We start from the raw sequence: 18,710 nt of genomic DNA, 5'->3' as shown, positions 1-18,710 counted from the left end.
TGGCGAGGGAGAAAGGTGGATTGAGTCTCCAAAAACTCATGGAAGAACCCATGAACTAGAATTTGAACAGCAGAGGGCGGTGCAACCGACTTCGCAAAAAAGAGTTTTACTGCCTGGAGCCCCCCAGGAATGGGCCACTGGCCCCAGTAAAAGACGAAACTTTCTTAGTGAACTCAAAATGTGCTAACTGTTCAGTGTTGTACTCATGTGGCTGTTTTCCACAACCTCTATTCTGGCCGTTAAAGCTCCCTTGCGGATACTCTTGCCCTTCCAGTTTGGGGGTGGGGATGGGATGGGGGAAAGGAGGAATAAAATCAGACTATCAGCCTTCTCAAAAGAATGCTTACTTACCCTTGGTTTTTGCAAAGAGTCTTAAAATCGTAGGGGATCATTCCCCTGAAAGATAGTCTGGTTGTTGTTGCCAGTGACATCGCTGGCAAACACGTTACAACATAGTTTTGGGGGGAGGGGAGGAGAGTAAGAAACAGAAAAAGAAACTAACGCCGTGGGTTAACCCAAACCCCTCTCACTTGAAAAGGGCGTTCCAACAAAACTCGACGCCACTCCCTAAGTTTCGCTTTAAGTCTACGCATCCGAGCCGCCCGCCCTGTCCTCCCCGAGCACGGACTCCAAACTTTCTGCCCCTCACACGGCCCCCCGGCCGTGGAACTCCTCCCGGCACGCCGGGCTCCGCTGACGGAGAGCCTCGAGGCCGGGCGCGGGCAGGACCAGAGCCAGACGAGGGTCTGCGGCTCGCTTTCTCCCCCAAAGCTGCCCGTACCTGTCTAGCATCTGCTGTAGGGCTTGGTCCGGCATCTTCGGCGGAGCCGGCGCACTCGGCCCTCCCCAGTGGACCTGGTCAGGGCCGGGCCCAGGGACAATAGCACTGAGAGGCGGCGGAGTAGGCCTCAGTCCGGCGGCAGCCGCGAACCCGCTGCCCAACCTCCCGGGGTGGCTCCGCGAGCCCGGAGGCGGCGGTGCGCGTCCTGCGGGCGTCCGGAGGAGGCGGTGGAGAGCGAGGAGGAGGAGCCTGGGGCGGGGAGGCGGCAATCGCGGCCCGGGTTCCTGCCCGTCGGCCCGGGGTTCCGGTCCATGGACCGCGGGCGCCGAGTTGCTGCTGGCGGAGGAGCTACCTCTGTGAGGTAAGAGTCACCGCCTCCGTGCGCGCCGGGGTCACGACGCAAGGCGGCCCAGAGCAGCCTGGGAGATGTAGTCCTCGGACCGTCCCCGCTGGAGGCTGCACAGCCCGCCCCGACCACCGCCGCCGCGCCCGCAGCCGCCCGGCCGGCGCCCTCCCGTTTCCTTCCTCCAGGGGGAAAAATGTCCTTCGGGCCGCTTTCCAGGAAGCAGCAGGATGTGCCTCTCCACTGTCAGTAGCAACAAGGTCAGCCCTCCCTGCCTGTTCTTTTCTCAGCTCTTGCCCTCAGGTGGGACCGAGCCAGGTGAGGGGAGGGGGCTGAAGGGCCATTTCTCTTCAGGGTCCCCAGCCCTGTTCGCGGCGTCGGGGCGGGCCGTGGAGGGGGTGGGGGTGGCAGAAGTGCCTTCGGAAGCCCTCGGCGCTGGGGCCAGGCTCTGCCGCGTCTGAGCTCGTTTTGGGGAGTTACACAACCCCCGCAAGGGGACGGATGCACTGGTGCGGGAGATTATTCCCAAGGGGGCGTGGGGGCCGCCTTAACCAGATGGTTCCCACCCGAGTTTCTCACTGTGTGTTTTGGGGGAGTGGTGGGGGAGAAAAGATTATTCTCTCCGTCTCTAAGAGCCTTCTATAATGTGCTTGGTCTTTCAAGGGCTCGCCGACAGTCTCCAAATGGAACATGTTCGTGAATAAACAGCTCTTGCTTACTCAGCTGTGGGTTGTCAGGGGTGTTTGTTTCTCTCTGTGCTGCTGGTCACTGTTAACCATTTAGAGTCGCTTTGACACCTCCAAGCAGGTGGATGTGTGTGTGTGGGGGGGGGGGAGGGGGTGGGAATCGAAAGGGAAAAATCATCAGTCACTCGATGGGTTATTCTCTGACGCTCTAGGGACAGCTTTGGCGGGAGGAAAGAGCTGTTGGCTAAAACGAATGCGTCTTTTGGACGACCTGTGGCGTTCTCCAGTGCTGTGATTGGTAGGACGTCTGGTAGTTTTCCCTTGATTATGCCTAATTTCTGCCGCAAGATGTTTGATTTGTCTTGCAAGATGTTTGATTTTTCTTTAAAGTTAAAGTGTGTTTTTTACGCTCTTTTTAAATGTGGAATTTTACAATCAGCTCTTAATTCTGTTTCAAGTTTGCTTCCTGAATATATTTGAACTAGAGTGTACACTGCCAGAAAAAACAACAACAACAACAACAACAACATGTGAACAGAAGTTTATTTGGCCTCCAATTTCTGAAAGATGCTTTTATGAGAGGCTTTGGCAATTTACATGACTATTTATAATTAACGATTCACCTTTTTCTCACGAAATGTAAAACAGGCCCCCGCTAGTGGAGGGAAATAAGAATTTAACTTACTCAGGGTTTTTGGTATTTTAAATTCCTATTTATTGCTCCTCCTACTGGGTAAGCCTTCCCTTACTGTGTATTTATCTCTTAAGTAGTTATGCACCGCAAGGAGATGGATATATATATCCTGCTCAAAAAATAGAATTTAATCCTAGCATATTGATTAAGTAGGCTAGCGCAAACTCCCATCTAGTTTTATGATTTACTTTTAAAAGGAGTTCTCACCTCATTTTGGAATTTATATTTGAACCCCCACTTACAAAGTAATATGATACAGTCTGTTCATAACAAAGCTGTGTGCAGATTAACATTATCTTTTAAAAGGGTTTTATATTAGAATTTTCATGAAAAGTCTGTTTCCTGGCTGTGTCAAAAATCCTTCAAAATAGAAAAAAATATAGATGTTACTCATCTTCAAAGTGATGAGCATGTGACCTAGTAATTCCACTCTTTGTTATTTATCCAAGAGAAATAAAAACACATGTCTAGACAAAACTTGTATGCAAATTTTCATAGCAGCATTTTTCCTAATAGCCAAAAAAGTGGAAACAACCTAAATATCCATCAACTGATGAGAGGATAAATCAGATGTGGTGTATCTATGCAATAGAATGTTATTAGATGATAACAAGGAATGAAGTTCTGATTCTTGCAACATGGATGAACCTTGAAAACATAGGCTAAGTGACAGGAGCCAGTCACAAAAACCACATATTGTATGATTCCATTTATATTAAATTTTAAAAATAAAAAAATTCATAGACAAATAAAGTAGATTAGTGATTACCTAGGGCTGGCGCGGTGAGAGAGAAAAGGGGAGAGACTGCTAATGAGTACAAGGTTTCTTTTTGGGGTGAAGAAAATGTTCCAGAATTTGAATGGTGATAGTTACACAACATTGTGAATTATATCCCAGTTTAAAAAATAATATAAAACAAAATTAGATTCTAGTGATGATGGTAAGCTCTTTATACTAAAAAAATTGAATTGTACACAATATGGGTGAATTTTATGGTATGTAAGTTATATCTCAATAAAGCTGTTAAAAACGTAATTAGCTCCATATAAAATTTTCATAAGGACAACTCATGATTCTTTATTATAGAATTTTAATTTTTAAATATATTTTATTAGTATGGGTGAAAATCATGATTGATAAAACTCATGAAATAAATTAATTCCTTGTATTTGAAATGGGTGACACGTATAGCCTAAATTTCAATTTGTCAACTTTGTTTTCCTCAGCTCTTGGATTTAAAAATAAGACTCAGAATAATTGGAATTAGAATTTAGTCTCTGATCTTGAAGGAAAAAAGTCTTAATTACTTAGATCTGAGTCTCACCAGAGGGGGGAAAAAGTTGAAATATACTGCATTTTATATAGGGTTAGAGGCTTGTGGTAAATGATATTCAGGCAAGAGAGTTATGGAATCCTAGAGAATATGGAATATATTAATAATTTTGTAATGGGTTTAGAATAAGCTGAGTACAGAAGTGCTCTAAATATGTCCGGAAATTTAAAATAGTATATTACTTTAATGTTCTTCCATCACCCTTGTTTTGAACTGTCTGCCAAAAGGGGCTCTGGAGATATTACATGGAGAAATAGTATAAAATAAACAAGTGCCCTCCAAGGAGAGTTGTCATTTGCTAAATTTGGTAATAAACTGCAGGCTGAGTCCACATTGCAGGCCAAAGAGAGTTCTTCATTAATTCACTCTGCAGATGTTTACAGAGGACTTATGATGTGCCTAGGTACTCCAGTAGCCAATTAAACTACTGTTTTAAGAACATACAAACTCCCTAATGATGCTTATACTAAAAAAATAAAACAAGGTAATTACATATGAAATATTACATAATGATATGTGGCATCATATAATGAAGTACCAAATGAATAGCGTGGAAATACGAAGTGATTTAGAGGTTTAGAGGCATCTGTTAGGGGCTGGTGTATTAAAGAGAACTTTACGAAATAAGGGAAATTTAGGCTCTACCTTGTAGCAGTAGGAAGAATTGTAGGTGAATAAGTGAATTGTAGGTGTATGTAGATGAGGGGGTGGAGAAGGGTCTTGGGTCTGGATAAGGATGAAAAGATGTAGAGAGAGGAGTTAACCTCTGTTATTGTAGGTCTCTGTTGAGTGAGAGTGAAAAATACACTGTTGGCTAAGTAGGGAATAGATAAAAAGGCCTTGAATCTATTCTTTCAACAAATATTTATTGAACGTGCACTATTTATGTGACAGGCACGAATAAGATAGGCACTGGGGATACAATAATGAGCAAAAGCAAGCATATTGCTTACCTTTGTAGAGTTTATAGTGAGAGAGAGAGAATCACATAATTTTTTTAAATTTGCAAATGTACATAGTGTTATGAGAGATTATAGCTAGGGAATTGACCTAGATAGGGAGGTCAGGAAAGTGTCTCTCAGGAAGTGTCCATTATGCTGAAACCTGAGGAAGAGCAAGAGTTAACTAGAGAAGAGGAGGAGGAATGAGCAATCCAGGCCAAAGAACAGCATGTGCAAATACCCAGGGAAGGAAAGGCCTGTGATGAATGGGGGGCCCTGAAACAAAAAGGGAACTTGGGGCAGGATGAGATCAAAAAGGTGAATCAAGTGATAGAAAATGAAGAACTTTGTAGACTAATTTGAGGAATTTTGCCCTTATCCTAGAATCCTGCTGGGAGGAGTAGTTTAGACATAGGAAATCAACTCTATTCTTTAGGAATAGAGAATGGGAAGTTAACTTATGGTTCTTAAGCCTGCTGTGAGTCAGAGACTCACCCTGGAAATTCTGATGTGCCTTGTCATTGTGCCCAATTAGCTGTTTTGTTTTGTTTTGTTTTTTAACAAGTTCTGTAAGTGATTATTAGACCACTGGTATCTGAGGAAATACTGCAGTGGGTGGAGAGCCTACGTTTAAGTCTTAGCATTGCCACTCAGAAACTCAGCAACTGTGGGCAGGTTATTGAATCTCTTTAAGTCAAGTTTCCTCATCTCCAAGGGAAAGAGCTATAGCATTTACTTCATTGGATTGCTGGGAGGATTAAATGAGAAAATTCATTTAAATTGTTCAGTACGGTGCTGGGCACATGGTAAGAGCTCTATTGGTGTTAGCTCTTAATTATTACTAAAAGTTCTTGAATAAAGGTGAGAATGATTTAGGGGGATTAATTTTGAAGTAGTATGCAGGATGAATTAGAAACAAAGACAAGTTAGATCTCAGTAACTTGGCCATGGTCTGGAACTATTTTCAAAAGTTTACTTTAACACAGCTATTAGTTCTTGAAGATCCTTGGATAGGCTAAGTAGTTCTTAAGTAGATAATGTCTCTAAAGGACTTTTATGGGGGGACTTTGGTCCCCAGAGTACATCTTACTGGCTTAGAATCTATAGGATTACTTTGAATTGGCTTAATTCTGGACAGAGGCTTCACTGGCCCTTGTAGTGGACAGCCTAAGACCTATTTATCTTTATTTGCTGCTTAGAGAATAGAATCCTAACAGCTTATATCCACTCTAATGCAGTAGATATTAACAAAGAGTAACTTTACATACTATCATCATGCACTAACTTGCCTTCTTCACTTCTTCATAAATATGGTGGAAGACCCATTACTTTTCATTATCTTTGCTTAAATTCCTCTTTGGGTTATGTGTCCCTGGGATATGCAATGGTGTGTCAAAGGTAGACAAAAATCACAGATAACTTGTCACATATTCCCTCTTGTATCCCTCTTGTGTCCCTGAAGTATCAGTTTTATGAGCAAATGTACATATAATGAATTTTCTTCCTTTTCAAACAAACATGATTGTCATAGAGCAGCAGTTCTCAAAATGTGGTCCAGCAGATCCCTAGGGCTACTTGAGGTCAAGATTATTTTCATAATAATACTTAAATATTATTTGCCCTTTCACTGCATTGGCATTTACTCTGATGGCACAAGCAATGATGGATGAAACCGCTTGTGCCTTAACACCATTAAAGGCATTGGTACTAACCTGTACTAATGGTTATATATTTTTCACCACCATGCACATGCAGTAAACACAAACTAAAAGTTCACTTAAGAATGCTGTTGATTAAGCAGTAAAAAATATTTGATTAAATCGTGACCCTTACATACACACATCTTTAATATTCTGTGTGATGAAATGGGAAATGTGCACACATCTGCATCCAAATATGATAGTTGTCTCAGAGAAATACAAATGATTGAGATGCAAACTGAACTGACTGCTTATGACAGACTATTTTTACCTGAAAGACTGACAATAAAGAATTTAAACTTTTGTGCTATAAAGAATGCTGTTAAGAAAATGAAAAAAAAAAAAAAAAGAAAATGAAAAGACATCCCACAGAGTGGGGAAAAATTTTGGAAATCATGTGTCTGAAAAGGGACTTGTATCTAGAGTACATGAGATTTATTACAATTTAATAGTAGAAAGGCAAATAGCCCAATTAAAAAATGAACAAAAGATCTGGATAGACATTTCTCCAAAGATATACAAATGGCCAGTAAACACATACAGAGATATTCACCAACCATTAGAGAGATACATTACCATTAACCAACATTAACCATTAGGGAGATACAGTTCAAAAAAAGGACAAATGTTGGTGAGAATGTGAAGAAATTGGAGTTCTAGTACACTGCGGTTGAGAAGGTAAAATGGTCCAGCCACTTTGGAAAACACTCTGGCAATTCCTCAAAAGGTAAAACCTAGTTTCCATATGACCCAGCAGTTCCACCCCCAGGTATATAACCAAGAGAAGTGAAAACATGCCTACTACATAAAATCTTGTACGTGAACGTTCATGACAGCATTATTCATAATAGACAAAAAGTGGAGCAGCCCAATGCCCATCAATCGAGGAATGGATAGATGAAATGTGGTGTATCCATGCAATGGAATATTGTTCAACAATAAGAAGGAATAAAGTACTGATACATGCTACAACATGGATGAACCTTGAAAACATTACACTAAGTGAAATAGTTCCAAATAGCACATGTTCTAGGATTCCATTTCATGAAATGTTAAGAGATAGAAAATAGATTATTGGTTACCTAGGACTATGGCAGATGGGGTCTTGGGCATGGTAACATCTAAGGTGTGCAGGAGGTTCTTTCTGAGGTGATGAAGGTGTTCTAAAATTGTAGTGAGGATTGCAACTCTGAATACACGAAAAGCCACTGAATTGTGTACTTTAATTGGATGAATTACATGTGTGTGAATTATATTTCCATAAAGCTGCTATTTAAAGTAACACCAGATCAGGCCACCTGCTTGGCTCAGTTGGTAGAACATGCAACGCTTGATCTTGGGGTTGTGAATTCGAGTCCCATGTTGAGTGTAGAGATTACTTAAAAATAAAATCTTAAAAAAACATCAACAATGGCACTGGATACTAAATGTACTCTTGATCTTGGGGTTGTGAGTTCAAGTCCCATGTTGAGTGTAGAGATTGCTTAAAAATAAAATCTTAAGAAAAAAAAAAATAATGGCACTGGGTGTTATATGTAAGATGAATCACTAAATTCTACTCCTGAAATCAATATTACACAGTGTGTGAACTTACTAGAATTTAAATAAAAACTTAAAAAAGCAAAAACAAAAACAGAGTTTACTCATTTCTTACTGTTTTTTTTTAATGCTGTTTTTTAAAATGATTATTTTTGAGGGCTAGAGAGCACAAATGTGCACATAGGGGAGGGGCAGAGAGAGAGGGAGAGAGAGAATCTCAAGCAGGCTCCATGCTTTCAGGGCAGAGCCCTATGCAGAACTCGATCCTACAAACTGAGACCATGACCTAAGCTGAAATCAAGAGTTGGACCCTTAAGCAACTGAGCCACCCAGACACCCCTCCTTATTATTGGTTTTAAGAGCTCTTTATACATTCTGGACACAAGTCCTCTATGAGAGATGTGTTTTTATAAAGTTTATTCTTCCAACTCACATCTTTTTCACAGGAATATTTTTTGAAGGATAGGAATTTTTAATTTTGATGAAGAAAATTTATCATTTTTTTCTGAAATAGATCATGCTTGTAGCATCAGGATTAAGTATTTTTTAATTCAAATGTGAATATATTCTATAAAAGGGGAGTGTTCTTAGAACATTGAATTTGGTATCAAACAGATCTACTTAAATAGGAAGTAAGTAAATAGATACTCTGACCTTGAGTAAATTGTGAATGTCTGAGCTTGTTTCCTTGATATAAATCTTTGGTGTAATATCATGACTCCTCTATGGAGTTTCTGGCAGGATTATAGTAGAAAATAAATGAAAAGGAGGAAAGAGTGTTGAACAAAACTAACTAACTAAATAAATAATTAAAAAAATTATGAAATGACACCAGATAAAACCTTAAAATCCATTATTAGTTGGCTGATTTAATAACATATGACACACCCATATAACATAATAATATATAGCTGAGCTATTGGAACAAGTGAGGTATTTCTATACAGGCCATAAGGAAAAGTTGCCAAAGATTTAGTAACCATCAGTTAGGATTTTTTTGTTGTTGTTCCACAGAAATCAACTACATAATTCAGCCTTTTAGGGGACGTTTGCTAATGTGTAGAGACATTTTTGATTGTTACATAAGGGGATTTTGCTAACATCTGATGGGACCAAGGATGCTGCTAAATGTACTCTAATGCACAGAACAGCCCCTCACAACAAAGAATTGTGTAGCTCAAACTGTCAGTAGTGCTGGGGCGCCTGGCTGACTCAAGTCAGTGGAGCCTGCAACTCTTGATCTTGGTTTGTAAGTTCAAGCCCCGTGTGGGGTGTAGGGTTTACTTAAAAAATAAAATCTTAAAAAAAAAAAAAAAAAAAGTGGTGCTGAGGCTGAGATATTCTGAACTAACTTAACTGAAGGGAAATTCGTTGAAAAGATATGAGTTACTTAAGGCAAGACCAGGCTAGGAACAGTGAAGTAGGAGCTACACCAGAGAATATTGGTAGTAAAACATTCCATGTTTAAATGGGTACAGCACTGGAATGAATAAACTACAACTGTTTTTATTCTGCTCACGGTTCAGAATCTAAGGAGGGAGGATCTAATCAATGTTCCTTGCCACTTGGCTAAGGGCAGGCAGTATACCGTAAGTGAATGAAGGCAATTCCTCAAAAGGAAGTACATTCATTAGCAAATACTTATTGACCATATGTTTATGTTTCAGGTTTTATTTAGGTGCTGTGGATAGAGTAGAGCAAAAGAAATGAAAAGATCCTTGTGGAGTTTATATTATTAAGAGGCTAAATCAGGGCAAATCTTTAAGTAATAAAGAAGGTAGAATAGTTGCCAAACATCAAAACCAATAAATACTACCTGTATATTAAGTGAAAAAAGCAGGTATTATCCCACTTATTATTATTTTTTTTTATTTAGGATGTATATGTAAGATTTCTAAAAGGATATATAGGAAATTGTTTTTTGTTTTTTTAATTTTTTAATTTTTATTTTTTTCAACGTTTATTTATTTTTGGGACAGAGGGAGACAGAGCATGAATGGGGGAGGGGCAGGGAGAGAGGGAGACACAGAATCGGAAACAGGCTCCAGGCTCTGAGCCATCAGCCCAGAGCCCGACGCGGGGCTGGAACTCACGGACCGCGAGATCGTGACCTGGCTGAAGTCGGACGCTTAACCGACTGCGCCACCCAGGCGCCCCTGTTTTTTTTTAAATATTACCTCTGGATAGTGAGACTGAACATGGGGAGAAGAGTCTACTTTTCATTTTATTACCTCATAATATTTTCCTTTTCACCATGAACATGTATTTTATAGTTAAGGTTTTATTTAATTAGATTAAAAAACAACAGAAGAAATCATTGCAGGTGAAGGATGATTAAAAGCTTTTAAAAAATCACAATATTGTGGTGCTCTGCTTATTATGGAAAAGCAGAAAGGAAGAAAGAACATCTGACTGGAAAGTGTGGCCCATAATCATTTAACAAATATTTATTGAACACCTAGCTGCCTTAAATCTTTTTTGGAAAAGGTGGAGTATAAATATCAAACATCAGACATGTGTGAGGCACACTGTGAGGTGCCGTATCTGGAACAGGATTGAAATTTGAAAAAGATCTGACAACTGGCCTCACTGGTGCTTGTTGGCATCTACTTATTGACCACCAAATATGTGGCATGTGCTGGACCCTTTTTATACACATCATTTCAAATCCTAACAACAATCTTACCAGATAGGTATCTAGGTCTCCCATTTCACAGATGAGAACACTGAAAATTGGGAAGATGAAGTCATAGCAAATAATGGCATAGCTGACATTTGAATCCCAGTATATCTGACTTTACTGGAGAACAGTGTGTGAGTATGTGAATAGTTAAATAACAAGTAAAAAGGAAAGTAAAAAAGCAATCACAGGACTACCCTTGGTTAATTTTTGAAGAATTTTACAGATAAGTATTCCAGGAGCTGAGAGAAGGAAAAAGAGGTTGCTCATATTTGGAGCAGTCTGGGCAGGTTTCCTAGTTGGAGGAGTGGTTTGAATTGGGTCTTGAAGGAGTATATAAATATGTGAAGAGAAAGGCAGCGTGTCAACTTTTACTGAATGCCTGCTCGAGGCTAGAAACATCTCATCTCAGCCCCATATCCCCATTTGAGAGATGAGGAAACAGAGGCCTCACCTTACCTCCACCCCCTGCCAGGGACAGGCAATTAATAGGCATTAATTTTTGGCAATCGGATAGGTGAAAAGAGAAATTTGTTGTTACAGCCAAACACCTCTATTTTATAGCTTCTGGCTTTTAGTCTTGGGTAAGATGAGTTAATGGTAGAAGAGAAAGTATACATAATAGACTAATAGACCAGGATATACCCTTTTGGGAGAATAGATATTCAGCATAAGTAGTTTTCCTCTACTTAGGGAGTTTTAGGCCTTTATAAAGGTGTTCTATCTAATTTGAGCTTCTACAGCTGAAATCTCAACTTGGTAAGTCTTAGTAGGGTCATCCATTCAATCATTTATTCAACATTTCTTGAGCTCCAACTATGTACCAGACACTGTAGGAGATATTGGGGATACAAAGATATGAATAATACATGGTTACACTGTTTTTATTTTATTTATTTTTATTTTTATTTTTGAAAAAGAAAACAATGGGGGTGGGAGAGGTACAGAGAATAGAGGGAGGCAGAGAATCCCAAGCAGGCTCTGCGCTGGCAGTGCAGAGCTCAAGGCAGGGCTTGAACCCATGAACCTAACCATGGTTGAGCTGAAATCAAGAGGCGGATGCTCAACCAATTGAGCCACCCAGGTGCCCGTATTATACTATTCTTGTCATCAGGCTGCTTACAATTTAATGGAAGAGACATGTAGTCATATATACAATATATGGAAATGTGAATCCAGTATTTTTGAACATACTCTGAAAAACCTAGGAGTCCTCCTTGAGTCATTTTTCTCCTTTACCTCATCCTCCTACCCCTCAGTCAGTTACAAAATATGGTCCATTTATCTCCTAAATATTTCTCAAATACATTTATTTCCATTCTTTCCACTTTCATCTCAGTCCTATTGACTGTGTTCTCTTACCTTGCACTATTTAACAGCCTCAAATTGCCTCCCTGCATTCACTTTAACCCCTCTCCCCCTTCAACTGATTTGACAATTGGCCTTCTAGTCTGCTCTTTCTTCCTTTGACTCTCCAGTAGAGTGACTTTTTAAGAAATGTAGAACTGAAAAAAAAAAAAAAAAAAAAAAAAAGGACTGATCATGTTATCTGCTTAAAATCTTTCTGTGGGTTGTTTAAATCCTGGTGAGAAGGAGCCAATGGAAAGCATAAATTTAAATTTAGCAATTTTGGAGAAAAGGGGAATAATCTATCAATTGTACCTTATAGAATCTAAGCTTCATGAGGGCAGGGACAGGGACCCTATCTGTTTTGTTCAATGTATTTTCAAAATTTTTGTAAATGTTTATTTATGTTTGAAGGAGAGAGACAGAGTGTGTGTGGGGGAGGGGCAGAGAGGGAGACAGAATGTGAAGCAGGCTGCAGGCTCCAGGCTCCGAGCTGTCAGCACAGAGCCTGAAGCAGGGCTGGAACTCACAAGCCATGAGATCATGACCTGAGCCTAAGTGGGAAGCTTAACTGACTGAGCCACCCAGGCGCCCCTGTTTTGTTCAATATTATATCCCCAATGTCTGGCACAGAGCCTGGCCCATGGCATGTGTTCAGCAAATATTTATTCAAAAAAAGCAAGACACTTCTAAGGCTAGAATGAACCCTGTAATGTTTGGTTGGAATGGAGGTATCAATACAAACTTATGATTTTATAGATATAAATAGATCTACACAGAGGTATGCATACATACACTTTCTAGCTCTATCTGCTGAGAGAACCTGAAGTAATGACACCCCAGAACCAGTGAATATATCTAGTGGTATCTCCAATAAAGGGAACCCAAGCTCTTTAGAGAAATTAGCTCTTTGCTAATTCTAAACTGGCTCAGGAAAAGTACATGAGCCTGGAAAATCTGCGGTGACAGAAAGTAGGGATGTGCTCAAAAAAAGATGGGAGCATGTCAAAAAGACCTAGGAATCAACTTGAAGGGATTCTAGTGGAATAGGGGACATTTTGAGTAACAAAATACTAATACTAATGAATCATAACTCATGGAATAAAATATGAATCCATGAGTCATTACTGATAAAAATAAATGACTAAATCAGGGGAGAAGGAAAAACTCTTCCTTAGAGTAGCATTCCAGATAATGCAGAAGAGTTGATAAAGAGCACAGATTACCATTTGCAAACACCACAGAAATAATTGATACAGGCAGGAATCATTAATGGATGCTAAAATTACTGGGTGAAATTATGTTGGGAAACAGAATATTCACATAGAAAGTGTCTTCCCAAAGATATTTAAGTAAAAAGTGAATAATAGCTTTACAGTGGAGAAATCCGGCAGACCCTACTTTAACCAAGTGATCAAAGTTAACACATGGGACAAATCCACATCCTGTTCCTTCTGAAATGATGCACTGAGCAGGACACAGTATCCCTTTTGTGGCATTATTGCCAAAAATGTATAGCCTGAATTTGATCATGAGGAAACATTAGATAAATAATGATTGAGGTACATTCTACCTAATAACTGGCCGGTGCCATTCAACAGTGTCAGGGTCATGAAAGATAAAGGCTGAGGAACTATCCCATATTAAAGGAAACTAAGGAGATGTGACAAGTGAAAGCACTGTGTGATCCTGGATTGGATTCGTAGAAGGGACATTAGTGGGGTGATTGGTAAAATAAGGTATGCAAATTATGTAATGAATCAATGTTGTATCCTGATTTTGATAATTATACTGTAGCTATTTAAATTGTTAACATTTGGGGAATGTGGTTGAAAAGTATAGGGAAATTATTTTTTATAATATTTTTGCAATTCTGAAATTATCTCAAAATTAAAAGATGAAAAAGACCAAAATAAAATCCTACTTGTAATGGCTTTATATTGCCCTTGCTTACTTACCAGTTTCCCTTACTTACCTAAGCTCTAGAATGCTGGCTGGCTACTGGCTTTCTTCCCTAGTTCCTTGAGTACAATGTGCTGCCTCCTCTTCAGAGCCTAAAGGTAGGAGGAACCTTGGTATTCTTTTTGAATGGAACACACTTCTTTTGAACTCTTTAAGGCTCAGCTTGTTTACTTACACAATATATTTTTTTTAATTTTGGAGAGGGAGAGAGAGGGCATGAGCTGGGGAGAGGGGCAGAGGGAGAGAGAGAGAGAATCTTATTCAGACTCCACACTTAGCGAGGAGCCCAAGGTGGGGCTTGATGTAGTGCTCAATCCCACAACCCTGGGATCATGACCTGAGCCGAAGTCAAGAGTTGGATGATCAACCGACTAAGCTACCCCTCAGCTTGCTTACTTTAGAAAACATTTTGACCCCCTAATCCATGTCCTGACATCATATGGCTTCATAACATCTGGTACTTTTTCATGGCATTTTTATCACAGCTTCTATGAAATTATTTATCATGATATTGACGAAAGCCTACTCACTGGTAATTAATGTTTATAAGAGACGGAGGGATTGTGTCTTCTTGCCCAAAGTTATTTACCTAAAGCCTTACAGTGACTATTTGAGGAATTAATACAAGTTATGAAGTGGAACATTCCCATATCCCCTGTAACAACTTGGATGAAATTGGACACAGGAGACATTTTAGGTTTGAGGAGATGAACATGGGGACCAGAATTGGTGGCAGTGACAGGAAAGGATAGAGGAGTCTTATCACAGAAGGAGCCATATGACTTGTTAGAAGGAAGAGTAAAAACTGATGCAAATTTAATCACCAACTGCATAAAGGTACACAGTTGAAATGGCACTTGAGTCACTTTTCCAGCAGTATTTTTTAAAAGTACGTTCCTAAATACTTGAACATGAAGTCTGTTTATTTAAATTTTTTTTCTATGTTTATTGAGAGAGAGAGAGAGGGAGGGGCAGAGAGAAAGAGGGAGACACAGGCTCTGAAGCAGGCTCTGAGCTGTCAGCACAGTGCCTGAGATGGGGCTCAAGCTCACAGACCCTGAGATCCTGACCTAACCTGAAGTCAGACGCTCAACTGCTCAACCGACTGAGCCACCCAGTTGCCCCAAATTCTGTTTATTTTTAATAAAAATGTTGTGTGCCCATGGTAAAATACTATGTTACATAATAAAAGTATTTTAGTGAAAATACTAATTAGCATGCTAATTAGTATATTTGACATACTAAATTTTACTAGAGTATTTTAATTAAAATACGGTATACCCATGTTAAATTAATACTATGCACCACGACAAACATTAAACAGTACACCGACTACATGAGAATACCTGAATGTCCCTCTGTAGTGGATGTTGTGATGCTACAACCGAGATCCTCTCTTCATAGGGAAGGTGCTTATCACATAGCTGATGGGAATATTGGCTCCTGGTGATGTGAAGCTTTGCTTTGTTTTGTTCTTACTGGGCATTGCTTTAGGATGCAGGGAACTGCCTCACTCTAGGTTATGCTCCTGGGAGCCCACAGCCAGTGATAAGATGCAAAGACTTAGCTTCCTTGCCTCATTTGAGGACAAGTCTGAGGGCTGTCTCAGCTCCAGAGCTCATCACAAGATGGACTGAGTACTCAGTTGTAACCACTTTGGGGGTCAGTGTATCTCTGACTCTTCCTGCCTTCCTTATTTCATTGCACGTATATTTGTCAGTTGTGTCCTATCCTCAATAAATCATTTGCATGCAAAACTTGGTCTCAGAATCTGTCTCCAAGGAACTCAACCATTGACACTGTCTCATCTGGCTACCCCTTAAAGGTTGCCATCATTGGAACCTCTTTACGTATGTGTCTGGATCATTCCCCACCCCCGGTTTCTAAAAAAAAGTCTCGAGAAATATACAAAAAGAGTACCCAAAGTATAGGTACAGCTTGATGAATTTTCAAAATTTAGCAATATTTTTATTAGAGAAAGAACAAGGAAATGATTTTGGATAGTGTGAGAACCACTTACATTTACAACTTCCTCATGATGGGAATTTTGAGAGAGAGGGGCGTGTTGCCAAGGGAAGTTGGAAGTTTCTCAGATTTTTAAAAGAGCAGTTATCTTTTGGTTGACTGCAGTGCACTCTGAAATGAGAGGAACATTCTAAGTCTACTTTATAATACATTTAGGTGAAAAGGGGAAAATAATGAATATGAGGAATCAGAGGAGAAACTGTGAATCATTTTACTAGGAAGAGAGTGGAAAAGATGATCTTCCTGAAAGTCAAATATCTATAAATCAAAAATGTCAAAATATTGCTAAAAATTTGAGTAACTAAGATTTTCCTATGAATCAAACTTAATACTATTTATAGCTCAACCTAAGCTCTTTATACAGCTCTTTTGATTTTAAAGTAAAATTTCAAGAATCCATCCATGATTTTGTTCATCAGTGATAAACACAGCTTTCACTGAGGGTGTTAAGTTCACTTTCTATCTTTACCACCACCACCCTCTTTGCTTGCCTGGATGGTACAATAGCTGGCCTCCTAATCAACTATTTCTTGGTTTCCACTTTTTTTTTTTAACTTTAAAAAAAATTTTTGATTTATTTTTGAGATAGAGACAGACAAAGCATGAACAGGGGAGGGTCAGAGAGAGAGGGAGACAGAATCGGAAGCAGGCTCCAGGCTCTGAGCTGTCAGCACAGAGCCTGACGCAGGGCTCGAACTCACGGACCATGGGATCATGACCTGAGCCGAAGTCGGACGCTTAACCAACTGAGCCACCCAGGTGCCCCTTGGTTTCCACTCTTATCCCAAATGCAATCTGTTCTCTGCAGAGAACCACAGTGGTCTTTTTAAAAGCTTAAAGCAGATCATGTTACTGCCTTACTTAAAACTGTCCAGGGATTTCCCATCACACTTAGAAAAAAATCCAAAGTCTTAACTTAGCCTAAAAGACCCTACATGATCTGGCTCCTGCCTACCTTTCAGATCCCATCTTGTACCACTTTCCTCGTTGTTTACTTGCCCTCTAGCTACAGTAGATAGCTGTTCCTCTAAAACAGGTCAGAAAACTAAGGCTGGGGCCAAATTTTGCCAGAGGCCTATTTTTATACTGCCAGAGGACTAAGCATGATTTTTACATTTCTAAAGGATTGTAAAACAACTGTAACAACTGGAACAAAACCAGTTATATTCAGGAGAACTTCTGTGATTTACAAAGCCTAAAATATTGACCATGTGGCTCTTTGACAGAAAAAGTTTGGCAATCTCTGCTCTAGTCTTATTCCTCCTCCATCAGGATCTGTTCATTAGCTGTTCCCTTTCCATCCTATGCCACCAGTCTTTGCCTGGATGGGTCCTTTTAAATTCAGGAGCAAGTTCAACTCATGGAGACCTTTAATGAGAGAATCAGATTCTCTCAATCACATCACCTTTTTCTTTTTTTTTTTTTTTTTTAATATGGAACGCTTCGCGAATTTGTGTGTCATCCTTGCGCAGGGGCTATGCTAATCTTCTCTGTATCGTTCCATTTTTAGTATATGTGCTGCCAAAGTGAGCACACGTCACCTTTTTTCTTTATAGCACTTACATTCTGTTACTTTCTTATTTATTTTTATTTTCCAACAACCATTCTTTCCTTCCCCTATACAGGAAGATCTTTTCTTGTATACAACTTTTGAGCCTTCTTGATCTTGTATTTAGATGGAAGAGAGCAATTGTGAATGCTGGGAGCTTACTACATAATAGGTGCTCAATAAATGTGTTGAATGGATGAATTTGCAAATTATTTCTGTAAGTGAAATTTAGGGCTTTTTTTTTTTCCTTCGTCCTCTCTTTTGTAGGGAGTACCTACAGTGCAAACAGCAACTAAGAGCCACTTTATTTTATTTATTTTTAATTTTTTTAAATTAATTTATTTTTTTAATGTTTTATTTATTTTTGAGACAGGAAGAGACAGAGCATGAGCCGGGGAGAGTCAGAGAGAGGGAGACACAGAATCTGAAACAAGAGCCACTTTAAAATGGAGAGGCAGGGGCACCTGGCTGGCTAAGTGGGAAGAACATGCAACTCTTTGATCTTGGGTCATGAGTTTGAGCCCCACACCCCATGTTGGGTGTAGAGATTACTTAAATAAATAAATAAACTTAATAAAAGGAGAGACAAAACAATGTCTTTCCCTTAAGAGATTAACTCTTTTCCTCCTCTGCTCTCCCTAGGAGAGGCCATTGCTGGAAGGGTGTGGGATGTTTCAAAGGGATGTCTCAAGGACTTATTTAAAAAAGAAAAAGGGTGCCTAGGTGTCTCAGTCGGTTAAGCATCCAACTCTTGATTTCAGCTTAGGTCATGATCTCATGGTTTGTGGGATTGAACCCCACATTGGGTTTTGTGCTGACAGCACGGAGCCTGCTTGGGATTCTCCCTCTCTCTCGGTCCCTCCCCTGCTCTCACTCTTTGGGTCCCTCCCCCACTCTCACTCTTTCTATAAATAAATAAATAAATAAATAAATAAATAAATAAAGTAGAACTTTTCTTCCTTTCATCTGTTTCTTTTAAGAGAGGAATTTTTCAGAATAACAAGACTAATTGAGGTCTCATTCTCTAAGATACTCTCAGGCTTTTGGGTGAAGATGGGTTTAACATTAAAGGAGATGGTTTAACAGTAAGCTGAGCCAGGCCTGGGCTCAAAAGAAAAGCCAAGAATGC

The 18,710-nt window shown here is 39.8% G+C and overlaps 2 protein-coding genes and 1 non-coding gene across 13 annotated transcripts in view; 1 reads left to right on the top strand and 2 right to left on the bottom strand.

Moving 5' to 3' along the window:
- MARCHF5 (membrane associated ring-CH-type finger 5) overlaps positions 1-917 on the bottom strand; it is a 57,096-nt gene extending 56,179 nt beyond the window's left edge. The window contains exon 1 of the mRNA XM_045438216.1: positions 782-917. Within this exon, the coding sequence (XP_045294172.1) occupies positions 782-816 (35 nt within the window). The 5' untranslated portion in view covers positions 817-917. The remainder of the gene's footprint in view (positions 1-781) is intronic.
- A 119-nt stretch (positions 918-1,036) lies between these two features.
- CPEB3 (cytoplasmic polyadenylation element binding protein 3) overlaps positions 1,037-18,710 on the top strand; it is a 196,159-nt gene continuing 178,485 nt past the window's right edge. For 4 of the 11 annotated variants that reach the window (XM_045438199.1, XM_045438202.1, XM_045438201.1 and 1 more), the window contains exon 1: positions 1,171-1,442. In XM_045438199.1, coding sequence (XP_045294155.1) covers positions 1,355-1,442 — 88 coding nt within the window. In that variant the 5' untranslated portion in view covers positions 1,171-1,354. Of the gene's footprint in view, positions 1,443-2,022; positions 2,109-18,710 lie in introns of all 11 variants that reach the window. The other 7 variants (XM_045438211.1, XM_045438208.1, XM_045438207.1 and 4 more) reach the window with 4 other exon arrangements.
- On the bottom strand, positions 17,460-17,566 carry LOC123577632. Its single transcript, XR_006701975.1, has one exon. It is a non-coding gene; the product is annotated as a U6 spliceosomal RNA (small nuclear RNA).

Source organism: Leopardus geoffroyi, chromosome D2 (genome assembly GCF_018350155.1).
Source record: "Leopardus geoffroyi isolate Oge1 chromosome D2, O.geoffroyi_Oge1_pat1.0, whole genome shotgun sequence".
Lineage (NCBI taxonomy): Eukaryota > Metazoa > Chordata > Mammalia > Carnivora > Felidae > Leopardus > Leopardus geoffroyi.
The sequence above is the reverse complement of the archived record's forward strand: the minus strand, read 5'-3'. Positions and strand labels throughout refer to the sequence as shown.